The sequence below is a fragment of the Vulpes lagopus genome, chromosome 2, assembly GCF_018345385.1.
Source record: "Vulpes lagopus strain Blue_001 chromosome 2, ASM1834538v1, whole genome shotgun sequence".
In the NCBI taxonomy this organism is placed as follows: domain Eukaryota; kingdom Metazoa; phylum Chordata; class Mammalia; order Carnivora; family Canidae; genus Vulpes; species Vulpes lagopus.
The window spans coordinates 172,007,693-172,029,973 of NC_054825.1; the positions used below are offsets into that span (position 1 = coordinate 172,007,693).

The window sequence follows — 22,281 nt, forward strand, 5'->3', positions numbered from 1 at the left end:
TTGGTCAGCTGGCTAAGTCTTTGAAACTGTTGTATGGTGATCTGAGTTAGCAGAAGAATCAATGAGCTTAAAGAGAAACAGATCAATAGAAACTATGCAATCTGAAGAAGAGAAAGAAAAAAATTTTTAAATAAACACAGACTTAGAGAAATGTGAAACAGCAATAAGCATATCAAAATCTGCATATATGAACATCAGAAGGAGAGAAAAAGACAGAAAAATATTGAAAGAAATGACTAAAAAAATGCCTAGATTTTATTTTTAAAACCACCCTGATACACAAATCCAAGACACTCAATGAACCCTAAGCAGGATAAAATATGGAGATACAGGGATCCCTGGGTGGCGCAGCGGTTTGGCGCCTGCCTTTGACCCAGGGCGCGATCCTGGAGACCCGGGATCGAATCCCACGTCGGGCTCCCGGTGCATGGAGCCTGCTTCTCCCTCTGCCTGTGTCTCTGCCTCTCTCTCTATCTCTCTGTGACTATCATAAATAAATAAAGAAAAATTAAAAAAAAATATGGAGATACAAACCTAAACACATAATAACCAAAATGCTGAAAGTAGACTTCCAGGGAAGATGGTGGAGCAGGAGAACCCTAAGCTCACCTGTCCCACAAATACAACTAGATAATATTCACATCAGTGTAAGTAACCCAGAAAATTACCTTAAGACTGTCAGAACAACTCTCCATAGCTAAATAAAGGGAAGAGGCACCATCAAAGAAGGCAGGAAGGGTGGAGATATGGTCAGGAACTAAACAGACTCAAGGGACCATATTTGGGAGGGAAGGGTACTGCTGGCACAGAGAGGGGAGAGAAACATTTTCTCACTGGGGAGCCCAGTGAAATGAATCCCCAGAACACTGGCTTTGAAAACCAGAGTGGGGGATCCCTGGGTGGCTCAGCGGTTGGGCGCCTGCCTTCAGCCCAGGCTGTGATCCTGAAGTCCTGGGATCGAGTCCCACGTTGGGGGAGCCTGCTTCTCCCTCTGCCTGTGTCTCTGCTTCTCTCTCTCTCTCTGTAGCTCTCATGAATAAATAAATAAAATCTTTAGGAAAAAAAAAAAAAAGAAAACCAGAGGGGTTGAGATTCCTGAGTTCTTACAATAAGTGGGACTCAAATCCTGGAACTTTAAAAATCAGCAGGTTCAGCTCTGGGAGAGCTAGGAGGTTGAGAGGAAACTGAGCCACCCCACAAAAAGCACAAAAAAGCCCCACAGAAGTACAACACAGAAACAGCAGTTTGAAAAACTCCAGGGGGATATGGGAGGGACATTTGTTTACTAATCTCAGAGCGCATACTAGAGGGGCAGGGATCCTTAGAAGAACTTCTCCAGGATTAGTAATATCCAGTGTAGTGCCTACCTAACTTGCTAACAGTATGTCCTGCTCCTTACATTCCTCTGTGGACACACCCCTTCCAGCCAGGCCTCAGCTCTAGGTTTCCTTACACAGCAGAACTTGCTTACAGCATACATCCTGAACGGCCCCCACCTGCTCTGGTGGATTTGGCCCCTGCAAGATGCTCTTAGTGAGAGTCCTTCCAAAGCAATGCCAGAAGCCTGGTGGCATGTAAGCAGCCCTCATAAGGGCCAACACCACTCCAAAGTGATTCCTTGCCTTAGTGAGATGGAAAGATAACCACACACAACAATCAGACTGTGACTCTACTAGTAGGCTGGGAGCAACAACACAAGAAACAATCAGTGTTGGCAACAATGTAAAGAAAAAGAAGCCCTTGTGCACTGTTGGTAGAAATGCAAACTGTCTAAGCTGCTGTGGATAACAGTATGAAGTTCTGCAAAAAATTAAACTATCTTATGACCCTGTGATCATACTACTGGGTATTTACCCAAAGAATAAGAAAATACTAATGCACAAAGATATATGCACCCCTATATTTATTATTGCAGATTTATAGTAGCCAAATTATGGAAGCAATCCAAATATCCATTGATAGATGAATGAATAAAAACGATGTAGTGTATACACACACACACACATACACACAATGGAATACTATTCAGCCATAAAAAGAATGAAATCTTGCCATTCTAACAGCATGGATGGAGCCAGAGAGTATTAGGCTAAGTGAAACAACTCAGTCAGAGAAAGACAAATACCATATGGTTTCACTCATATGTGAAATTTTAAAAACAAAGTTAACAAAGAAAAAAAAAAAGACAAACCAAGAACAGACTCTTTTTCTCACAAGGAATAGACTCTTAACTTTAAAAAACATACTAAAAACAAACAAACAAACAAACAAACAAAAAACATACTAATGGCTACCAGAGGGGAGGTGGGTAGGACAGTATAGGTAAAGTAAGCGAAGGGGATTAAGAGTATACTATCACTGAGTTGTATACAGAATTGCTGAATTATAGTATTGTACACTTGAAACTAACATAACACTGTATGTTAACTATACTGGCAATAAATAAATAAAATAAAACAAAATATAAAATATAAAATAAAACTTTAAAAAAGTAAAGATAAAAGGAAAACCTTATAAGCAGCAAGAGAAAATCCATTACCTACAGTCCATAATAAAACTACAGCTGACTTTTCATCAGAAACAGTGAAGGCCAAATGGCAATGAGACACTGTATTCAAAGTGCTTAAAGAGAAAATACTATCTACTAATAATTCTTTTTAAAGATGTACTTATTTTACAGAGAGAGAGAGAGAGAGAGAGAGAGCGCACACGCACACAGGTGAGAAAGGCTGGGGGTGGGGGCGGGGAGAGGCAGAGGAAGAGAGAATCCTAAGCAGACTCTGCACTCAGTGCAGAGCCTGATGCAGGGCTCCATCTCATGACCCTGAGATCGTGACAAGAGCTGAAACCAAGAGTCAGACAGTTAACCAACTAGGCCACCCAGGTGCCCCTCAACTAATCTTTCAAAGTGATCTTTCAAAAATAAAAATGATTATACTAAATAAAATAAGCCAGACCGAAAAGGAAACATATTTTATGATTCTGTATAATGTAAATTATACAGAATAGGCAATTTTATAGAGACAGAATGCAGATTGGTGGTTGCCAAGGGCTAGGGGAATGGGAGAATATATGCTTAATGCACGGGGTTTTATTTTAGAGTGATGAAAATGTTTTAGTACTAGATAGAGGTGGTGGCTGCACAACATTGTGAATGGCATTGTGAATACCACTGAATTATTCAATTTAAAATAAATGTTATATTCTGTGAATTTCACCTTAAAAAACGAATATGAAGTGTATTTCCAGATAGACAAAAACAGAGAATTCACTGTTAGCAGGCTGGCCTCACCAGAAATAATAAAGCAAGTTCCTTACTCAAAGGAAGTGACACTGAACAATAATTAAAATCCTCATGAAGAACTGAGTAGCTCAAGTAAAGGACTAAGCCAAGTGCAGAGCACACAATAGGCTTATCAATTTAATTTTCCCAGGCACTCTGCTCTATGTTTCTGGAGAAATGAACCTATTATTTCCAGATGAAAAACAGATAATATGGTAAGAAAAAGCACAAAAAGGGATATTCTTCCTCTAGTAGCTAATTTTCTTATGTCTAAATACATATACTTTGTCATCAATATCCTGAGACCTTCCAAGGCCTTCTTTTACACAATGTCAGGCTTCATATTGGCACTCACAGGCTGAAATGTATAACTATATTAGGTTTCCTTACTTCTCATGCCCCTTTGTCATTTTATTTCTACTGAAAAAAGACAGAGGGTAAGCTGAAAAAGGAAAACCTTCTCCTTCCCCTTGGAAGCCTGGGATAGACCATGGAGGTAGGCAGTTAAATGTGTGCTCAGAACTTCCCCACACTCTAGCACACTAAGGTGGAATGAGAGAGTAGTAGTTATGAGGGCAAACTGCCACAGTCAAGTTGGAAGGATTTTAAGTAGCCTTTGGTTCCCATTGTAGCATACATCCTGAATAGGGTGTGTTAGGGCCCTTGAGAAGACAAGGAGGCCCCACAGGTTGTGGGATATATGGAATCCAGGAACTCTTTGAAGAACATGACAGAGACTCAAAAACTCTCTGGAGGGAGCAAGATCTAAAGGAGGACAGTTGAAAAGGAGAGGCCCTTGTACCATGACTGAGATGAAACATAACAAAAATTCATCAGCTACAAAATGCTAAGAAAAAGCTAGCTAAAGCAGATTTACTGGATATCAGCCAGCACACATCCATGAAGAATCACAAGAATTGGGGATCCCTGAGTGGCTCAGCAGTTAAGCGCCTGCCTTTGACCCAGGGCATGATCCTGGAGTCCCGGGATAGAGTCCCACGTCGGTCTCCCTGCGTGGAGCCTGCTTCTCCCTCTGCCTGTGTCTCTGTCTGTCTGTCTGTCTCTCTCTGTCTCTCATGAATAAATGAATAAAATCTTAAAAAAAAAAAGAATTGCAAAAATCCCCATCTTCCTCCCCAAGTTATAGAGATCTTCTTCCATATCTCAGACACCATTTTAACAGAGGACAGGGATACAGAGGGGAACCTGATTATTCAAAGAAACAATTTACTGATGTATAGTTTTGAGCCAGATTGCTTTAAAACTACCTTTTTTTCATTCTATTTAAGATAACTGATAAAGAATATTAGAACATATTTTTAATGCACATCTCAGTGTAGTATGAGTAATTCTGTAACCCTTATACATATGAAACCACTGAGTAAAGTTAATGGACAAAAAGTATGGAGTGTGATGTGAGGAGGTAACTGAGTTTCAGACAATGTTCAAATTCTCCAAAGAATTTATAATCACAAAATTTACTTTACTAGGATAGCACTGGCATTGGGCAAAATTCAACTTCATAGTTTTGGACATCTTGTCCAAAAGAGCATTCACTGAGTACCTATGGTGCTCTATAAGAACTCTGCCAAATGAAACAGGTTTGCAAGGCACTTGTATCTTGGTACCTCCTAATGCCAGAAGTCGACCTACAAAAATCTGCTTTCAAGGAAGTTCTGATGTCTGTTAAATATACATTATAAATTAATACCCAAGTGGGTATGCATCCACCATAGATGCAGGGTTTAACAGGGTAGTTTTGTCACTGACCAAATTAACAAAAAAACGGGAGAAAACTTGGATCAAGATCATATATATATAAGAAAATGCCTGGGTGGCTCAGCAGTTAAACGTCTGCCTTCGGCTCAGGGAATAATCCTGGAGTCCTGGGATGGAGTCCCACATCGGGCTCCCTGCATGGAGCCTGCTTCTCTCTCTGCCTGTGTCTCTGTCTCTGTGTGTGTCCCTCATGAATAAATAAAATCTTTAAAAAAAAATAAGAAAAGTGTTTGATAAAACTTACCACAAATTTATGACACTCTTAGCAGGCTAGGAATAAAAGGAAATTCCCTTTCAATAAGAAGAGTATTTACAAAAATACCTACACCAAATTATCATACTTACTCATGTATTACTGAATCTATACCTCTAAGGCGAAAATGGCACAAAGATAACTTTCACATATCTAGTTAACATTATATTCTGTCTAGCAATCAAAATTAGGCAAGAAAAAAGGGGGCATGAGGATTTAAAATGAAGAAAACTTTTCATTTGCAGATAATATATTTGTAAACATAATTTAATTCAATGTCAAAACCTGAGCAGTTTTTTTTTTTTTTCAGTTTTAATTGTGGAAATAGACTAATTCTAAGATTTATAAGGAAACAGAAATAGCTACACATGGCTAAGGAAATGATAAAGAACAAAGATGGAGGATTCATTTATATTATCAGATCAAGATTTATTATAATATAGATATGGTAAGTGAGATAGAGTGGGATTGACCCTGGAAATCAAAACAACGGAAAAGGGCATAAAGCCAGAAATACATATATTAACATGAATAGTTCTGAAAACACAATGTGGAGTAAAAAAAAGGTGAGTTGCAGGACTGCAGGTCCATTAGGTTCCCTGTTATTTAAAAATCTAAAACACAGAGCAACATTCGGTTGTGTTCACATATACAAATTTATGCAGTAAAATATAAACACATAAACTCTATGGATATAGATGATATTTATGAAAGTGACTGCCTCTGGGACAAAGTATAATATTCTAATTATTTTGTTGAAAAAATCCTGAGGCAAAAATGACAAAATATTAAAACATGCTAATTCAGGGAGCTGGGTATGTTGGCTGCTTATTCTACTTCTCCCTCCCTCTTCCTAGATTTTAAAATAATGAAGAAAAGAAAAAAAAGACAGAAGAAGCAGCAGCTCTTTGTTAGTTCCACTATCTGGGGTTTTTCTAACTCACTGACTTGAATTTTATTCTTACCAATTCCTTTTAAAATTTTCTCATTTTGTTTATAATTACTAGAACTGTATTATTTTGTTCATTTACTTTATGTTTATTAACATTTTTTCAGCCTATAGGTTTTCTTTTGTGCATTATTTTATTTTTAAGATGTTCTATAACATAAATTTTTATGTCCATATTGATCGGGTTGCTTATGCTAGTTTAAAAATTCCCATGTGAAAAAAAAATAAAAAATAAAAAAATAAAAATTCCCATGTGAATGTTTTTCTTTTTGAATTTTTTATTATTAGCTTCATATTTAATTGCATTGTGGAACTATCACATGTATAGTTTCTACTTTAGAAATTTACTGAATTTTATTCATGCCTAATATACATGTTGAGTTTTTAGGTTATTTCATATCCAAATAAGGGATAGTAACTGCAGGCTATAAGCTATCTTAATCTATTAGCTCTATCAAATTATTATTGGTAGATACTTTTTTTTTTGTCTAGCTCATCTAGCATGAGCTAAGACAAATCAATGAAAGTTTCCTACTGATATGTGTCTTCTTATTTTCAGTGTTCCTTATAATAACTTTGCTGCAGGTTATTTGATAAGGAAGCAGTCCTAAACCACTCATCTTTATTATCTATTGCACTCACTTTAAAACACTGGTTTTTTGTTTGTTTAAAGCTTATTGTTTTGACTTTTGACCTGATATTAACATATAGACTTTTCCATTATTATTTATTTATTTATTTATTTATTTATTTATTCATTCATTCATTCATTCATTCATTCATTCATTCATTCATGAAAGACACACAGAGAGAGGCAGAGACATAGGCAGAGGGAGAAGCAGGCTCCATGCAAGGAACCCGATGTGGGACTTGATCCCGGATTCAGGGATCACACCCTGAGCCAAAGGCAGACGCCCAACCACTGAGCCACCCAGGTGTCCCATTATCCTTTCTTTCAAAGTGAAATTTTGGACAACCACTTTGGAAAACTTGTTTGGTAGTATCAATAAAAGGTAACCTATGTACATGACCTATAACTCAGCAATTCTACTTTTGGTTTATATACAAAAGAATATGTATATGTGTGCAATAAAAGATATCTATAAGAAAGTTTATAGGAACAATATTTGTAATTGTCCTCAAATAAAATCTACCTAAATGGCAATCAATGATAGAATGGATAAATAAAATTGTAGTTTATTCATATAATTGAATAATATAGAGCAATGAAATTAACCAAACTAGAACTACATGCAATAATTCAACATGAATCTGACAAACACAGTATTAGGCAAAAGAAGCCAGACACAGGGTATATGTATTAATAAGGTTCAAACTTTGGCAGAAATAATCTATAGTGATAGAAGCCGAATAGTGGTTATCCCTGGGGTAGGGGTGATGACCTTGGAAAGGTGCAGAAGGAATCTCATGGTTGTTAGAGTAATATTCTAATTCCTGATCTATTGCTTTTGCAGGTTACATAGTGTGTTCACTTTGAAAACTGAGTTTAAAGAAAAAACTGGATATATAGAGAAGCTGCCAGATAGGGACACAAAAAGAAAAGTATATCTCAATATTTCTCAGGTATAGGCAAGCTATGAGCTGAGGGTGAAAAGGCAGTAAAGTAAGATATGCTAATAGTTAAGAGTGCAGGATAAATCTGAAAGAGAAAGGTTCCAAAGGAAGTATGAAGGCTGAAGTTCTGAGGAAAAGGAATTATCCTTGAAGAGGAGGCAGACATCACTTATTCTAAGAGTAAAATAAAGAACAAGAAACCATGGATTCAATTCATTAAAACCACAAATATTCACAAAAATTATGTATATCAGGCATCAGTAAACCAAATGAAACATATTCTCTGTTCACATTTCAGTGGACTAAAATTATAATAATTTACCAGAAATTACTAGACTGTAGCCCAATCTATACCAACTACCCATTGAAAAATATGATTATGTAGGGTCATTTGAGAGACACACCTCATCTATTTCTTCAGATATTCTAGTGTTCATTAGAATTATGTATGACACATATACAATAAATAGTAAAATGCACTAACATTTTTTTTAAGATTTTATTTTTAAGTAATCTCTGCACCCAATGTTGGACTTGAACTCAAAACTCTGAGATCAAGTGCCACCTGCTCTACTGACCGAGCCAGCCAAGCATCCCTAAAATGCACTAATCTTAGGAGTACAAACTGATGTATTTTTATACATTTATGTATTTGTGTAATCAGGTCAAAATAAGAATATTTTCAGCACTCCAAAAGATACTCTCATATCCTAGGTAATATCCTCTTAGGAGTAACTACCATTCTGATATCTATCACAAGAGATTAGTTTTCCCAGCTTTCAAACTGCATATAAATGGAAACATATCTTTTGTTTCTGGCTTCTCTCACTCCAATGTTTGTGAAATTTATTTATATTGCTGTGAGTAACAAGTATCTGCCATTTTTTAAAATTGTTGTGTGGTCTTTCATTGCATGAAAATAATAATTTATCCCTTTTTCTGACAGTCTTCATTTGCATTCTTTTCAATGCTAGCTATTTTAATATACGTTCTTTGTTTTATCCTTTATCAAAACAGACCTTCAAAATAGCTGGCTTTATCAACTACAAAAGATCACACTATAATATATTCATTGACCTAGGTGCCTTGAAAAGCTTGCTTCTCCTAAGAAATGTTCATTTTAATCTTTATTTACAATGCAAATTGTGTAATGAATTTTTGCTCTGGTTTGTTTCACCTATAATAATGAAATTGAAAACTGAAGCCCAACTTTTAATCTCTCTGAATGAATACTCTTCTGCATTACCGTATTGTAACTCTTCCCTGGTCTTAATCTTCGAACTCTTCCTCTGAAAATGCTTCATCTATATAGGATTTTCCAAACTACTGTATTGATTGCTGTAATCCTTTTGGCCTACACTGTAGAATAAAGCAGAGAACAAATATATTGCTTAAAATTTACCTGGGACTCAGTCATTTCCTCTTCTTTCTGGTAATGGGCAGGGCTTGAGAAGGCAGAGCTAGGAAAGAGAAGAAAAGTCCTTAGACCAGTCATGCTTTGTGGTATCAGGAATTTGCATCCATAAGGTAGACTAAAGGTTACCCAATAGTAAAATGATTCTTGGATCCATTAGAAAGGCCAAGAATATTCACATCAGAGGAGCTGACAGGTATAAGGATGACTGGTATGATCATGTATGGCTTAGGCATAAGGTGGATAAGAATGGGAGTTCATATGTGGGAGATGTCCCATGAATTTTTTAATAGCTCTGTATCAGAAAAAAAAAAGTTAGCAAGGAACAGGAAGATACATAGTTCATAAGAGAACATAACCAAGAAAATTATGAAATTGATAAAACACCTAAGGTATTTTAATGTACTGAGAGATTACCAACTAAATTGGAATTTAACCAAAATGGTAATAAAATTATATTTCAGGAAAGGAGTAATTATCACTCACTTCCTTTCAAGGAGTAAGTGATATGTATCAGAGATATAGGTGGTGGTAAGACAGTTAAATTCTTATTTGCCACAATAATATATATATATATATATATACATATATATATGTATATATATATATACACACACACACATATATAATACATATGCAAATCTGAAGTGTCAAATAATAGCAAGGTAATAGCAAGATAAATATGTGATTTGGAAAAACTTAAATATAAGAAATAACAAGAGCTGAAAGTGGTTCTCTTTGGGAACAGGAATTAGGGATGAGGGAAAAAAGAAACGGTATTGTTTTTCATATTAAACTAATAGCACCATTTGATTTTTTAAAATAAAATTGACATTCTAGGGCAGCCCGGTGGCTCAGCAGTTTAGCGCCACCTTGGCCCAGGGAGTGATCCTGGAGACCTGGGGTTGAGTCCCACATTGGGCTCCCTGCATGGAGCCTGCTTCTCCCTCCTCCCTCTGCCTGTGTCTCTACCTCTCTGTCTCTTTGTTTCTCATGAATAAATAAATAAAATATTTTTTAAAAAAATGACATACTATTTTCTCCCAAATAAAATTTAATCAAAAAATTTAATTAAAAATACCACTGCAATCAATTCAAGCACTACTACAGGGTATAATGCAGACCACAGATGTCCTCCCCCATCCCCATGCACACTCCCTTTCCCAGTTTTAGTTTGATTAAGGAAAATTAATCTATTATTTTAAAATTTTTTTGGTTGCTGTTGGCTTGTAATTTATTTTGTCACTCATTTGCAGGTTTTTTAAAGGATCTTTTATTTTTTTAACTTTTTTTTTTAAGATTTTATTTATTTATTCATGAGAGACACAGAGAGAAAGAGAGGCAGAGATACAGGCAAAGGGAGAAGCAGGCTCCATGCAGGGAGCCCAACATGGGACTCGATCCTGGGTCTCCAGGATCAGGCCCAGGGCTGAAGGCGGCACTAAACTGCTGAGCCACCTGGGCTGCCCTTTAAAGGATCTTTTAAAAAAAACTTTAGGACAGATGAATTATAGTAGGAAAGAACAGTGTCCTGGGGGCACAGAGATGTGCTTTCTAGTCTCTCTGCCACTAATAAGCACTGTGACCCTGGAACCCCACATTCTTAGAACCATTATAATCAACCTTTAAAAGAGGATAGCTGAATAAGAGGGGTGTCTCAGTAGTTCCGCAGCACCAGCAGTGCAAAATTCTGTAAAGAAAACTTGATACCTTGTTAAGGATAGAAAACCAGCATATTCCAAAAGGCCATATGTGGTAGATAATGTTACTAACAACATCCATTGCCCTCATCTTATTTCTTGAAAACTAAACCTTAATTTTTTCACATGACAATATACCTTCTCCCAAGGATGAATCATGATTGGTCTAGCCAAGGAAGGTAATCCTATTCCCCTTTTCCACTCATTCACATTGCCAGCATCTCTTGCAGCTATGAGTTACTTTGTGACACAATACTGGCTAACAGGAGTTAAGATATTTACTGGGGAGAAGGGTTACAGAAAAATGTATGATATTTTATTTATTTATTTTCTGCATATTATCTCCTACACATAGCAGCCCCTTGGGCCTGGGGGTGCACACAAGCACATTCTGTTGTCAGTATTCCAGCTGTAATAGTGGGCAAGAGTCTATGTGGGCACAGATTAAAACAGGAATTATATTAAAAGCAATTGCTTAAGGTGAACTGAAGTCCTCAACTAGCTGAAGAGTGGACACCAAACAAGACTCCCCCCACCTACTCTCTTTCCTCTTTCCCTGAATCATCAAATTTCTCAAGGCAAGAAATAGAAAGTGGGGGAAAAATGACTCCATAATTTCCTTGAGGCACCTAATGATGGGTTTAATCATAAAATTGCTAATGTAGCTCAGCTGGTTAAGCATGTGACTTCAACTCAGGTCATAATCTCAGGGTCCTGGGACTGAGCCCTCCATTGGGCTCACACTCAGTGGGGAGTCTGCTTGGGATTTTCTCTCTCCCCCTCTGCCCCTCAACCTTCCTCCTCCTTTCCCTCTCCTTTCCGTGCTCATGCTCTGTCTCTCTCTCTCAAATAAATAAAATATTTTTTTAAAAAAGATTTATTTATTTTATTCATTCATTCATTCATTCATTCATGAGAGAGAGAGAGAGAGAGAGAGAGAGAGAGAGAGAGAGATTGAGGCAGAAACACAGGCAGAGACATAGGCAGAGGGAGAAGCAAGCTCCATGCAGGGAGCCCAATGTGGGACTCAATCCCGGGACTCCAGGATCACGCCCTGGGCTGAAGGCAGGCGCTAAATCACTGAGCCACCCAGGGATCCCCCAAAAAAGAATTTCTAATAGCAGCATTGGATGGATGGTTCAACAAAAATGACTTTATATTTTGTTAAGGACTTACAAATGATGAAAATAAACGAGAGCTCTTATTTAAAGAGGGTTTCTTCCCTGTCACCTTCAATGCAGTTATGTTACACATTTACATAATATTACAGGTAAATAAATTTGTCTCATTGTGCCTTCCATTTTGGGTTCCACCTCCATTCTCACTAATACCTATAAAAAAGTTTGCTAGGAATGTGATTGGGAATGCATTAATCTATAGATCAAATTAAAGAGAAATGAAAACATGAGTCTTCCAATCCATGAATATAGTATATTTCTCCACTTATTTTTTATTTCTTTCAGTTTTTTTCACTTTCAGCATACAGTACCTATACATATTCTATGAGATTTCTTAAGTACTTTATTTTGGGGCATGCTAGTAAATTTATTTCAAACTCCACTTGTTCATTTCTGGAATATAAAAATGATTTGACTTTATATACTGATTATGTATCCTACAACCACACTAAATTCATTTAAGAGGCCTAGGAGCTTTTTTATAGATTCTTTGAGGTTTTCTATCTAGATAATCATGTTGTCTGCAATAGAAACAGTTTTATTTCTTCCTTTATGATTTGTATGTCCTTGTCTTTCTCTTGCTTCTTTGCACTGGCTAAGACTTTCAATAAAATGCTGAATAATGGTGACAGAGGACATCTTCACTTTGTAGCCAATCTTAGAGGTAAAGCATTATCTCATCATTAAGTATGTTTTTTTTTTTTAGATTTTATTTATTTATTCATGATAGATATACAGAGAGAGAGAGAGAGGGGCAGAGACACAGAGGTTGAGAAGTGGGCTCCATGCAGGGAGCCTGATGTGGGACTCGATCCCAGATCTCTGGGATCATGCCCTGAGCTGAAGGCAGTGCTAAATCACTAAGCCACCCCGAGCTTTTGTTCTTTTTAAGATTTTATTTATTTACTCATGAGAAACACAGAAAGAGAGAGGCAGAGACACAGGCAGATGGAGAAGCAGGCTCCATGCAGGGAGCCCCATGTGGGACTCAATCCTGAGACTCCAGGATCACACCCTGAGCCAAAGGCAGACGCTCAACTGCTGAGCCACCCAGGCCTCCCTGTTTTTGTATTTTAATGACCTTTAGTAAAGAACATTCCCTTCTGCTCTTAATTTGCTGAGAATTATTTTTTCATGAGTAAATGTTGAATTTTGTCAAGTGCTTTTTCTGCATCTATCAAGATGATCATACGATTCTTCTTCAGTCTCTTCTGGTGAATTACAGAAAATAATTTTCAAATAACTTAAAATTTATCTTGGGGCGCCTGCATGCCTTAGTTGGTTAAGTGGCCAACTCTTGATTTTGGCTCAGGTCACGATCTCAGGGTCCTGGGTCTGAGCCCCAAGTTGGGCTCTCCACTTAGTGGGGAGTCTCCTTGAGGATTCTCTCTCCCTCTGCCCCTCCCCGTGCTCTCTCTCTCTAAAATAAATAAACAAATCTTTTTAAAAATTATCTTGTATTTCCAAAATAAGCCCCTTTGGTCATGTTATAGTTACCATTTTTATATTGCTACATTCAATTTTTCAATTCAATGTTGAAGATTTTTATTTCTAAGTACATGAGAAATACTGGTCTATAGTTTTCTTGTAATGTCTCTATCTGGTTTTGATGTCAGGATAAGGGTGGTCTCATAAAATGAATTGGAAAGTGTCCCACTTCTATTTTCTGGAAAAGTTTATATGTAATTGTTATGATATCTCCCTTAGATGTTTGCTGTTTCATTTGAGAAATTATCTGGGTGTGTAGTTTCCTTTTTAGAAAGTTTGTTTTTATTAAGGTATAACTGACATATGGCATTATATAGGTTTCAGGTGTACAATATAATGATTCAATATTTGAGTACATTGTGAAAGGATCACCAAAATAATGTTAGTTAACATCTATCACCTTACACAGTTACAAGAATTTTTGTATTGTGATAAAAACTTTTAAAATCTACTCTCTTAGCAACTTTCACATATGCAATACAGTACTGTTACTATAACCACCATGCTGTACCTTACATCCCCAGGACTTATAACCAGAAGTTTGTACCTTTTGAACACCTTCACCCATTTCTCCCATCCCCTACCCTACCCCCTGCCTCTGGCAACTGCCTATCTGTTCTCTTTATCTATAAGCTTGGTATTTTGGGGTGGCATTTGTTTTTTCATTTTTTTAGATTTCACATGAGTGAGATCATATAATACTTCTCTCTGTCTGACTTATTTCACTGAGCACAATGCCCTTGATGTCCATCCATGTTGTCATAAACGGCAAAATTTCATTCTTTCTTACGGCTGAATAATGTCCCATAGTACATATCTATGTATGCACACATGCGTGCATGTGCACACACACACACACACACACACGTTTTCTTTACCTATTTATCTATCAATGGGACACTTAAGTTACACCCATATCTTGGCTATTGTAAATAATGCTGCAACGAACATAGGGGTACATATATTTTTCTAAATTAGTGTTTTTGTTTTCTTCAGATAAATACCAAGAAGTGATACTGCTGGATCATATGGCATTTTTATTTTTAATTTATTGAGGAACCTCCATACTATTTTCCATAGTGGCTCTACCAGTTTACATTCCAATCAACAATGTATAAGTTTTTCCTCTTCTCCCCATCCTTGCCAACATTTGTTATTTCAATAATAGCCATTCTAAGAGGTATGACAGGATACCTCATTGTGGCTTTGATTTGCATTTCCCTGATAATTAGTGATGACATCATTAATCGCTGAAGATCACTTTATCTTTTTATGTATCTGTTGGCCATATGTATGTCTTTTTTGGGAAAAAATGCCTATTCAGATCTCCTGCCCATTTTAAAAATTGGATTGTTTGGGGGTTTTTGCTATTGCGTTGAGTTCTCTATATATTTTTGAATATCAACTCCTTATCAGGTATGTGATTTGCAAATATTTTCTCCCATTTGGTAGATTGCCTTTTCATTTTGCTGGTTTCCTTTGTTTGTGCATAAGCTTTTTAGTTTTATGTAGCCCCACTTGTTTTTAATTTTGTTGCTTTTGCTTTTGGTATTATAGATTTTTAAACATAAATTCAATTTCATTAATAAATATACAATTCAGGTTATTCCTACTGAGTAGTTGTGTCTTTCAAAAAAAGTACTAATTTATCTAACACAGTTGTTGAAGAGACTTTCTTTTTTCCATTGGATATTCTTTCCTGCTTTGTTGAAGAGTAGTTGACCATATAGTTGTGGGTCCACTAGAGGATTTATGGATTTTGAGTATTTGTAGTATTTCTTTACTGTCTTTTCAAGGTCTTTTGGGTGAGTGTGATAACCCTGTCTTGCAATTCTAATATTGGCAATTTGTGTTTTGTCTCTTTTTATTCATGGTCATACTATCCAAAGGTTTAATGATTTTATTGATCTTTTCAAAGGACTAGTTTTGGTTCACTGATTTTTTCCCATTATTTGGGTTTTATTTTTTTCAATTTTATTGCATTCTGTTCTTGTCTTTAATATCCATTTCTTCTAATTTGCTATGGGCTTAATTTGCTCCTTTTCTCCCAGTTTCTCAAGTGGAGGTCAGTATTAATTTCAGCTTTTTAAAATTACTTACAGCATGCTAGTGCTATGAATTTCCCTGTAAGTCATGAGTTAGCTGTCCCACATGTTATGATATGTTGCATTTTCATTCAAAATATTTTAGATTCCTGTGAGATTTCCTCTTTGAGTCATGGGCTATTTAGAAGTATATTGTTTAATTTCCAAGTGTTTGAAGATTACCCAGATATCTTTCTGTTCTTGACTTCTAGTTTTATTCTGGTATGGTCTGAGAACATACTTTAAATGACTTCAATTGCTCTGAAATTGTTAAAGTTTGTTTTATGGCCCAGAGTATGATCTACTTTGGTGAATGTTCACGTGTATTTAAGGAAGACACGATTTTGCTCTTGTTGGGTACAGTGCTCTATAAGTATCACTAACATTTGAACACCAAAAAATTGACTAAATACTTGAATGTTGGCTGATAAATGTTTTCAGGTCTTCTATAACCTTATTGACCTTTTGCCTACTTTTTTCATTAATTACTGAGATAGGAACTTTAAATTTTTTTTTTAATTTTTTTTTTAATTTTTATTTATTTATGATAGGCACACAGTGAGCGAGAGAGAAGCAGAGACACAGGCAGAGGGAGAAGCAGACTCCATGCACCGGGAGCCCAACGTGGGACTCGATCCAAGGTCTCCAGGATCACGCCCTGGGCCAAAGGCAGACGCTAAACCGCTGCGCCACCCAGGGATCCCTGAGATAGGAACTTTAAAGTCCCCAATTATAACTGTGTATTTGTCTATTTCTCCTTTTAGTTCAAGTTTTGCTTCATTTGTTAGCTACACCTACGTTTTGTAACTGTTATGTCCTTTTGGAAAACTGACCCTTTTATCATGATATAATGTCTCTCTTTATTCCTGATAATATTATTTTGAAATATACTTGTCTAATATTAAAATTGCTACTCTGTTTTCCTTTTGGTTTATATATCTGTGATATATTTTTTTCTGTCATTTCCTCTCAATGCATCAATCTTTATATTTAAAATGGGTTTCTTGTAAACAGCATTTAAGAGATCTTTTATCCGATTTTGCTAAACATCTTTATCTTTTAACTAGTGTGTTTAGATCAATGATATTTAATATAATTATTAGTATTGCTGGATTAAGATCTATCACCTTCTAGCTGTTTTCTGTTTGTTCCACTTGTTCTGTTTCTTTGATCCCACCTTTTCTGCTTTGGCTTGGTTTAATTGAGCACTTTTTATTATTCCATTTTTTTCTTCCTGTACTGAATTATTATTTGCACCTCTTTTAAAAAATATTAGTGGTTTCCCTAGGTTTTACAATATACTACACTGCTTTACTTGTACTAGAGGAAATTTATAATAACCCATTCCAAATTCCTCACTCCCATCCTTTGTGCTATAGTTGTCATAACATCTTAGACTAGATGTTCTATTCATTGCAAACATTATCTTTCTTCCCCTTTTAGAAAGAACTTACTTTGATATATACCAATTTATTCAATTTCTGAAATATTGTGCATTATGACCTCCTAAAATGAGCTCCAATACAGTTAAAATACACACAATAAATTAGGCATCTCCACCACCGCCATCACCATTATCATCTACGCCTGCTTGAATCCAAATTTTGCCAGATATCCCAAAATTGAGAGCCCTACCCCTGGCTACATTTACACAGCAGTTCTCTAGATAACCTGAGCTGACTTACACACTGGAGATATGGCTTCATGGTGAATAACTGAATATTTTCTTTCCACCACCACCCCAACTCTTTCCCAGTCTTCTTTCTCTTCACTACTTTCATGTGTCTATGGATTCTAGATCCTACTACCTCATTTGCCAACAAATGTTTAAATAACATGCAGGATGTGCCATTTATAATTATGTGTCTTTCTTTAAAAGCAGAGAGCACTTGTCAACTATACTCACATTAAAAAAAAATTTTTTTAAGCCAAAAGAAAGAGCACTTGGGGATCCCTGAGTGGCTCAGCAGTTTGGCGCCTGCCTTTGGCCCAGGGCGCAATCCTGGAGTCCCGGGATCGAGTCCCACGTCGGGCTCCTGGCATGGAGCCTGCTTCTCAACTGCCTGTGTCTCTCCCTGACTCTCTCTCTCTCTCTCTCTCTCTCTCACTATGTCTATCATGAATAAATAAATAAATCTTTAAAAAAAAAGAATTCATTTAAAAAAGAAAGAGCACTTGTTCTCTTGAAAGCCACTGTATATCATTTCCCAGATGAAAACCATCTCTTTATTACAATCAGCTCCATCATTCATTAGACCAATTCCTTTTGGCCTTAAGTCAAATTAGGAACTACTTTATCCCTTGACTGAGATATTCCTCTATCTGGACCTATTTTACTCCCATATTCAGGATGCTCACAAAACACCAAGCAGGGTAAATACCAAAAATCCATACATAGGCATATTATACCAAAATTAAAGAAAACCAAAGAGAGAGAGAGAGAGAGAGAGAGAGAGAGAGAGAGAGAGAGAATGAAAGAGAGTCTTCAAAAAAAAGCCAGAGAAAAAGAACAACTTATGTACAAAGGCACAAGAATAAGAATTACAGCAGAATTATCATCAGAAACCATATAAATAAAACAAGGGTGGGGGACACCTGGGTGGCTCAGTGGTTGAGCATCTGCCTTTGGCTCTCAGGGTGTGATCTCAGAGTCCCACAACAGGCTCCTTGCATGGAGCTTGCTTCTCCTCCCTGTGCCTCTCCATCTCTCATGAATAAAGAAATCTTTTAAAAAAATTCTTTAAAAAAGTGAAAGAGAAATAAAGACTTTCTCAAATGAACAAAAACTGAAGGAATTCCATCATCAGTAGACCTACCTTGCAAAAAATGTTACAAGTTCTTCAGGCAGAAGAAAAATGATATAGGTCAGAAACTTGGACCTACATAAAGAAAAGCAGCACATCAGAGAAGGGATAATGAAAATAAAATCTTCTGGTTCTTTCACTCTTAATTTATCTAAAAGATAATATTTATGGGGTGGCTTGGGGGGACTCAGTCAGTTAAGTGTCTGCCTTTAGCTCAGGTCATGATCCCAGGGTCCTAGGACTGAGCCCTGCATCAGGCTCCCTGAATATGGAAATTATAAGCTAAAATTTATCTAAGAGGGATGGCATGAATATACACACATTAAGCATATTTGCTCATATTAAAAAATGGATTATAACCCCCCAAAATACTAAAAATTTTTTAAAAGTTACTAGTAAGAGTAAAGAGAAACAAGATGGTAGAGGCACAAATAGAATATAAACAAGACTCCTCTGCCTTTTCTGACCACAATACTATGAAACTAGAAGTCGACTACAAGAAAAAATTCTGGAAAGACCAAAAATACATGGAGGTTAAACAACATGCTACTAAACAATGAATGGGTCAACCAGGAAATCAAAGAATAAATTTAAAAAAACACATGGAAACAAATGGAAATGAAAACATGACAGTTCAAAACCTCTGGGATGCAGCAAAAACAATCCTAAGAGGGAAGTATATAGCAATACAGGCCTACCTTAAGAGGCAAGAAAAATCTCAAACAACCAACCTAACCTTACACCTAAAGGAACTAGAAAAAGAACAACACGAAGCTTAAAAGCAGTAGAAGGAAGGAAATACTAAAGAGTAGAGCAAAAATAAGTGACACAGAAACTAAAAAAGCAATAGAATAGATCAATGAAATCAGGAGCTATTTCTTTGAAAATAAAAAATAAAAAAAATTGATACTCCTCTAGCCAGACTTATCGAGGGGAAAAAGAGAAACAACTTGAATAAATAAAATCACAGATAAGAGAGGAGGAATAACAATAGATGAGCAAATCAAATATTCAAAAATTAAATCAAAGTAAACTGGGTATGTCTAAATTTTTAAAATTGGAAATAGCAATATGAACTCATGAAGTCCATTCTGTTAAGAATAGATTTCTTGCTACAAAATTAATGAACACTGAAAACATGCCAAGTAAAGGAAGCCAGTCACAAAAGACGGCATATTCTATGATTTCATTTATATGAAATGTCTGGAATGGGCAAGTTTGTAGAGACAGAAAGTTGATTAGTGGTTGATTAAATTGGGATGAGGGAGGGGAATAGAAGATTGACTGTTAATGGGTATTTCTTTTAGTAGGGACAAAAATGCTCTAAAATTGTATTATGGTAATGGGTATATTTGTGAATATTTTTTTAAACATTGAATTGTACAACTTAAATGAATAAAATATAACAAGCTGTTAATAAATAAAGTGGGGGTGCCTGGGTGATTCAGTTGGTTGCATGTCCAACTCTTGCTTTCAGCTCAGGTCATGATCTCAGGGTGGTGGAATCAAGCTCCGAGTCAGGCTCTGTGCTCAGCAGAGTCTGCTTGTCCTTCTCCCTCTGTTCCTCCCCACCCTCTCTAAAGTAAATAAATAAAATCTTGAAAAAATCCTTAAAAAAGAATAAAAAGAACATATTTCCTAGCTTGGTCCACCAAGAAAAAAAAAGTCTAGGAACAATGGCCATGTCAGTAACAATAAGCACTATAACTGTGGTCTCAAAATATCATTTCCCAATAAAAGGAATCAGGACACCATAAAGAAATGCTTGATTCCATGCCTGGGGCAGGAAATGTTCAAAATGATCTTGGGCCAATACCAAAAATGTAGGACGCTCTCAAAGACTTCTAGAGATGTGTTAAAAAGACTTAGAAAGCATCTCAAAGAGGTAACTAAAGATGGGAAAATTTGAGCCTCACAAAGTAAATAACAATGGTTTGAATCATACCAAATGTGTTAAAATCTATGTGTATAACAGTAAAATAATAACTCACTGGGAAATGCTAAAGTACCAATTCAATAGCCTGAAAACCTATGAAGGAAAAGAATTAATTTATTCTGCCTTTCCTGTAAAAAGTTTCCTCAAGGTAACTAAAGAGTTAATGACAGAAATTTTTTCTTTGGAAAAATATTCCAATCAGTAAATGAAGAAGGAATGTAGAACTCAAATACCATCATTTTGTAACCTCTACTGAAATACAGCTGATAATCTTCTATGGTTTCTTAAACTGGTATGATGGTAAAAAGAGGGACTGTTCTATTTTGAAAACATTTGACAACTAAAGGGAAAAATATCCTCCTATCTCTCCACCTTACCTCCTCTAGGATTTCAACCCAACAATTCTTCAACCCTATCAGGAACTTCCATTCCTTCATTCTACCAATTTTCCACTGTCACTCACCTCTTTCTTATCCTGACTTTTCTACTTACTGGCCTAAAATTCACAATCAATATAATTAATTCCTGCCAACTTAGATACCTTTGCCTCTCACAGTATTCTTAATTAGTTCATGAAACCAACACTCTGGTTATGTTTTTTTTTTTTTAATTTTTATTTATTTATGATAGTCATAGAGAGAGAGAGAGAGAGAGGCCCAGACACAGGCAGAGGGAGAAGGCAGGCTCCATGCACCGGGAACCTGATGTGGGATTCGATCCGGGGTCTCTAGGATCGCGCCCTGGGCCAAAGGCCGGCGCCAAACCGCTGCGCCACCCAGGGATCCCCAACACTCTGGTTAAATTTAACTCCATCTTCCCCTCCATTTCCCTCCTTCTTCTATTTTTTTTTTTTTTAAGATTTTATCCATTTAACGGGAGACACAGAGAGAGCCAGAGACACAGGCAGAGGGAGAACAGACCCCATGCAGGGAGCCCGATGTGGGACTCAATCCCAGGACTCCAGGACCATGCCCTGGGCCAAAGGCAGGCACTAAACTGCTGAGCCACCTAGGGATCCCCTCTCTTTCATTTAAAGAAAAACTTGAAAAGTTGTCTATACTTGGTATCTCCAATTTTCTTCCTTCATTTCTCTCTTTAGCCCATATTCCACTGAAACTGCTCTTCAGGGTCACCAATGACTTTCACGTTGCAAGTCACCATTTCTTTCTCAGTCCTCATTTTGTTTGGCCTATCAGCAGCACTGACACAGTTCTTATTAACACATATTTTTCCTTTGGTTTCCAGAATATCAAACTCACCTAGCTTCCCTCCCACCATTCTAGTTAGTCCCTGTCAGTCCTTTTTGCTGGCTCCTCATTTCCCAGACTTTGTTGGAGTGACCCAGAGGTTAAGTCCTTTACCTCTAGCTTTTTCTATTTACCTTACCCTCTAACTGATTTCCTTCAGTCCATTTGCTTTAAATATCATCTATATAGTGATAATTCTCAAATTTATGTCTTCAGCCTAGATCTTAGATCCTTCTTTTGAACTTCAGACCTATATATCCCACTGCCAACTTAATTATCTTCACTTGAATGTCTAACGGGCATCTCATGCTTCATATACTATATTCCAAACTGAAATCTCACCATCTCCCTATCCCCCAAGTGAGTTATTCCTACATTCTTTCCTTTCTCAGTTAACAGTAACTTCATTCTTCAAATTGCTCAGATTAAAAAATACTGCATCATCTTGTCACACATGTCTACTCCACATCAGTCTGTCAGCAAACTATACTAGTTTTATCTTTAAATTATATCTAACACATGATGACTTCTCACTATTTTTACTACTCTGGTCCAGGTCACTGACATCTTTTCCCTAGATTACTGTAATGG

General features: G+C 36.5%; 1 protein-coding gene across 5 annotated transcripts in view; it reads right to left on the bottom strand.

Moving 5' to 3' along the window:
• Window positions 1-22,281, bottom strand: part of LOC121485454 (zinc finger protein 569) — a 50,972-nt gene that overhangs the window by 26,566 nt on the left and 2,125 nt on the right. For 3 of the 5 annotated variants that reach the window (XM_041745827.1, XM_041745828.1, XM_041745830.1), the window contains one exon: window positions 9,242-9,299. In XM_041745827.1, the coding sequence (XP_041601761.1) occupies window positions 9,242-9,299 (58 nt within the window). Of the gene's footprint in view, window positions 1-9,241; window positions 9,300-18,519; window positions 18,583-22,281 lie in introns of those variants that run through there. The other 2 variants (XM_041745826.1, XM_041745831.1) reach the window with 2 other exon arrangements.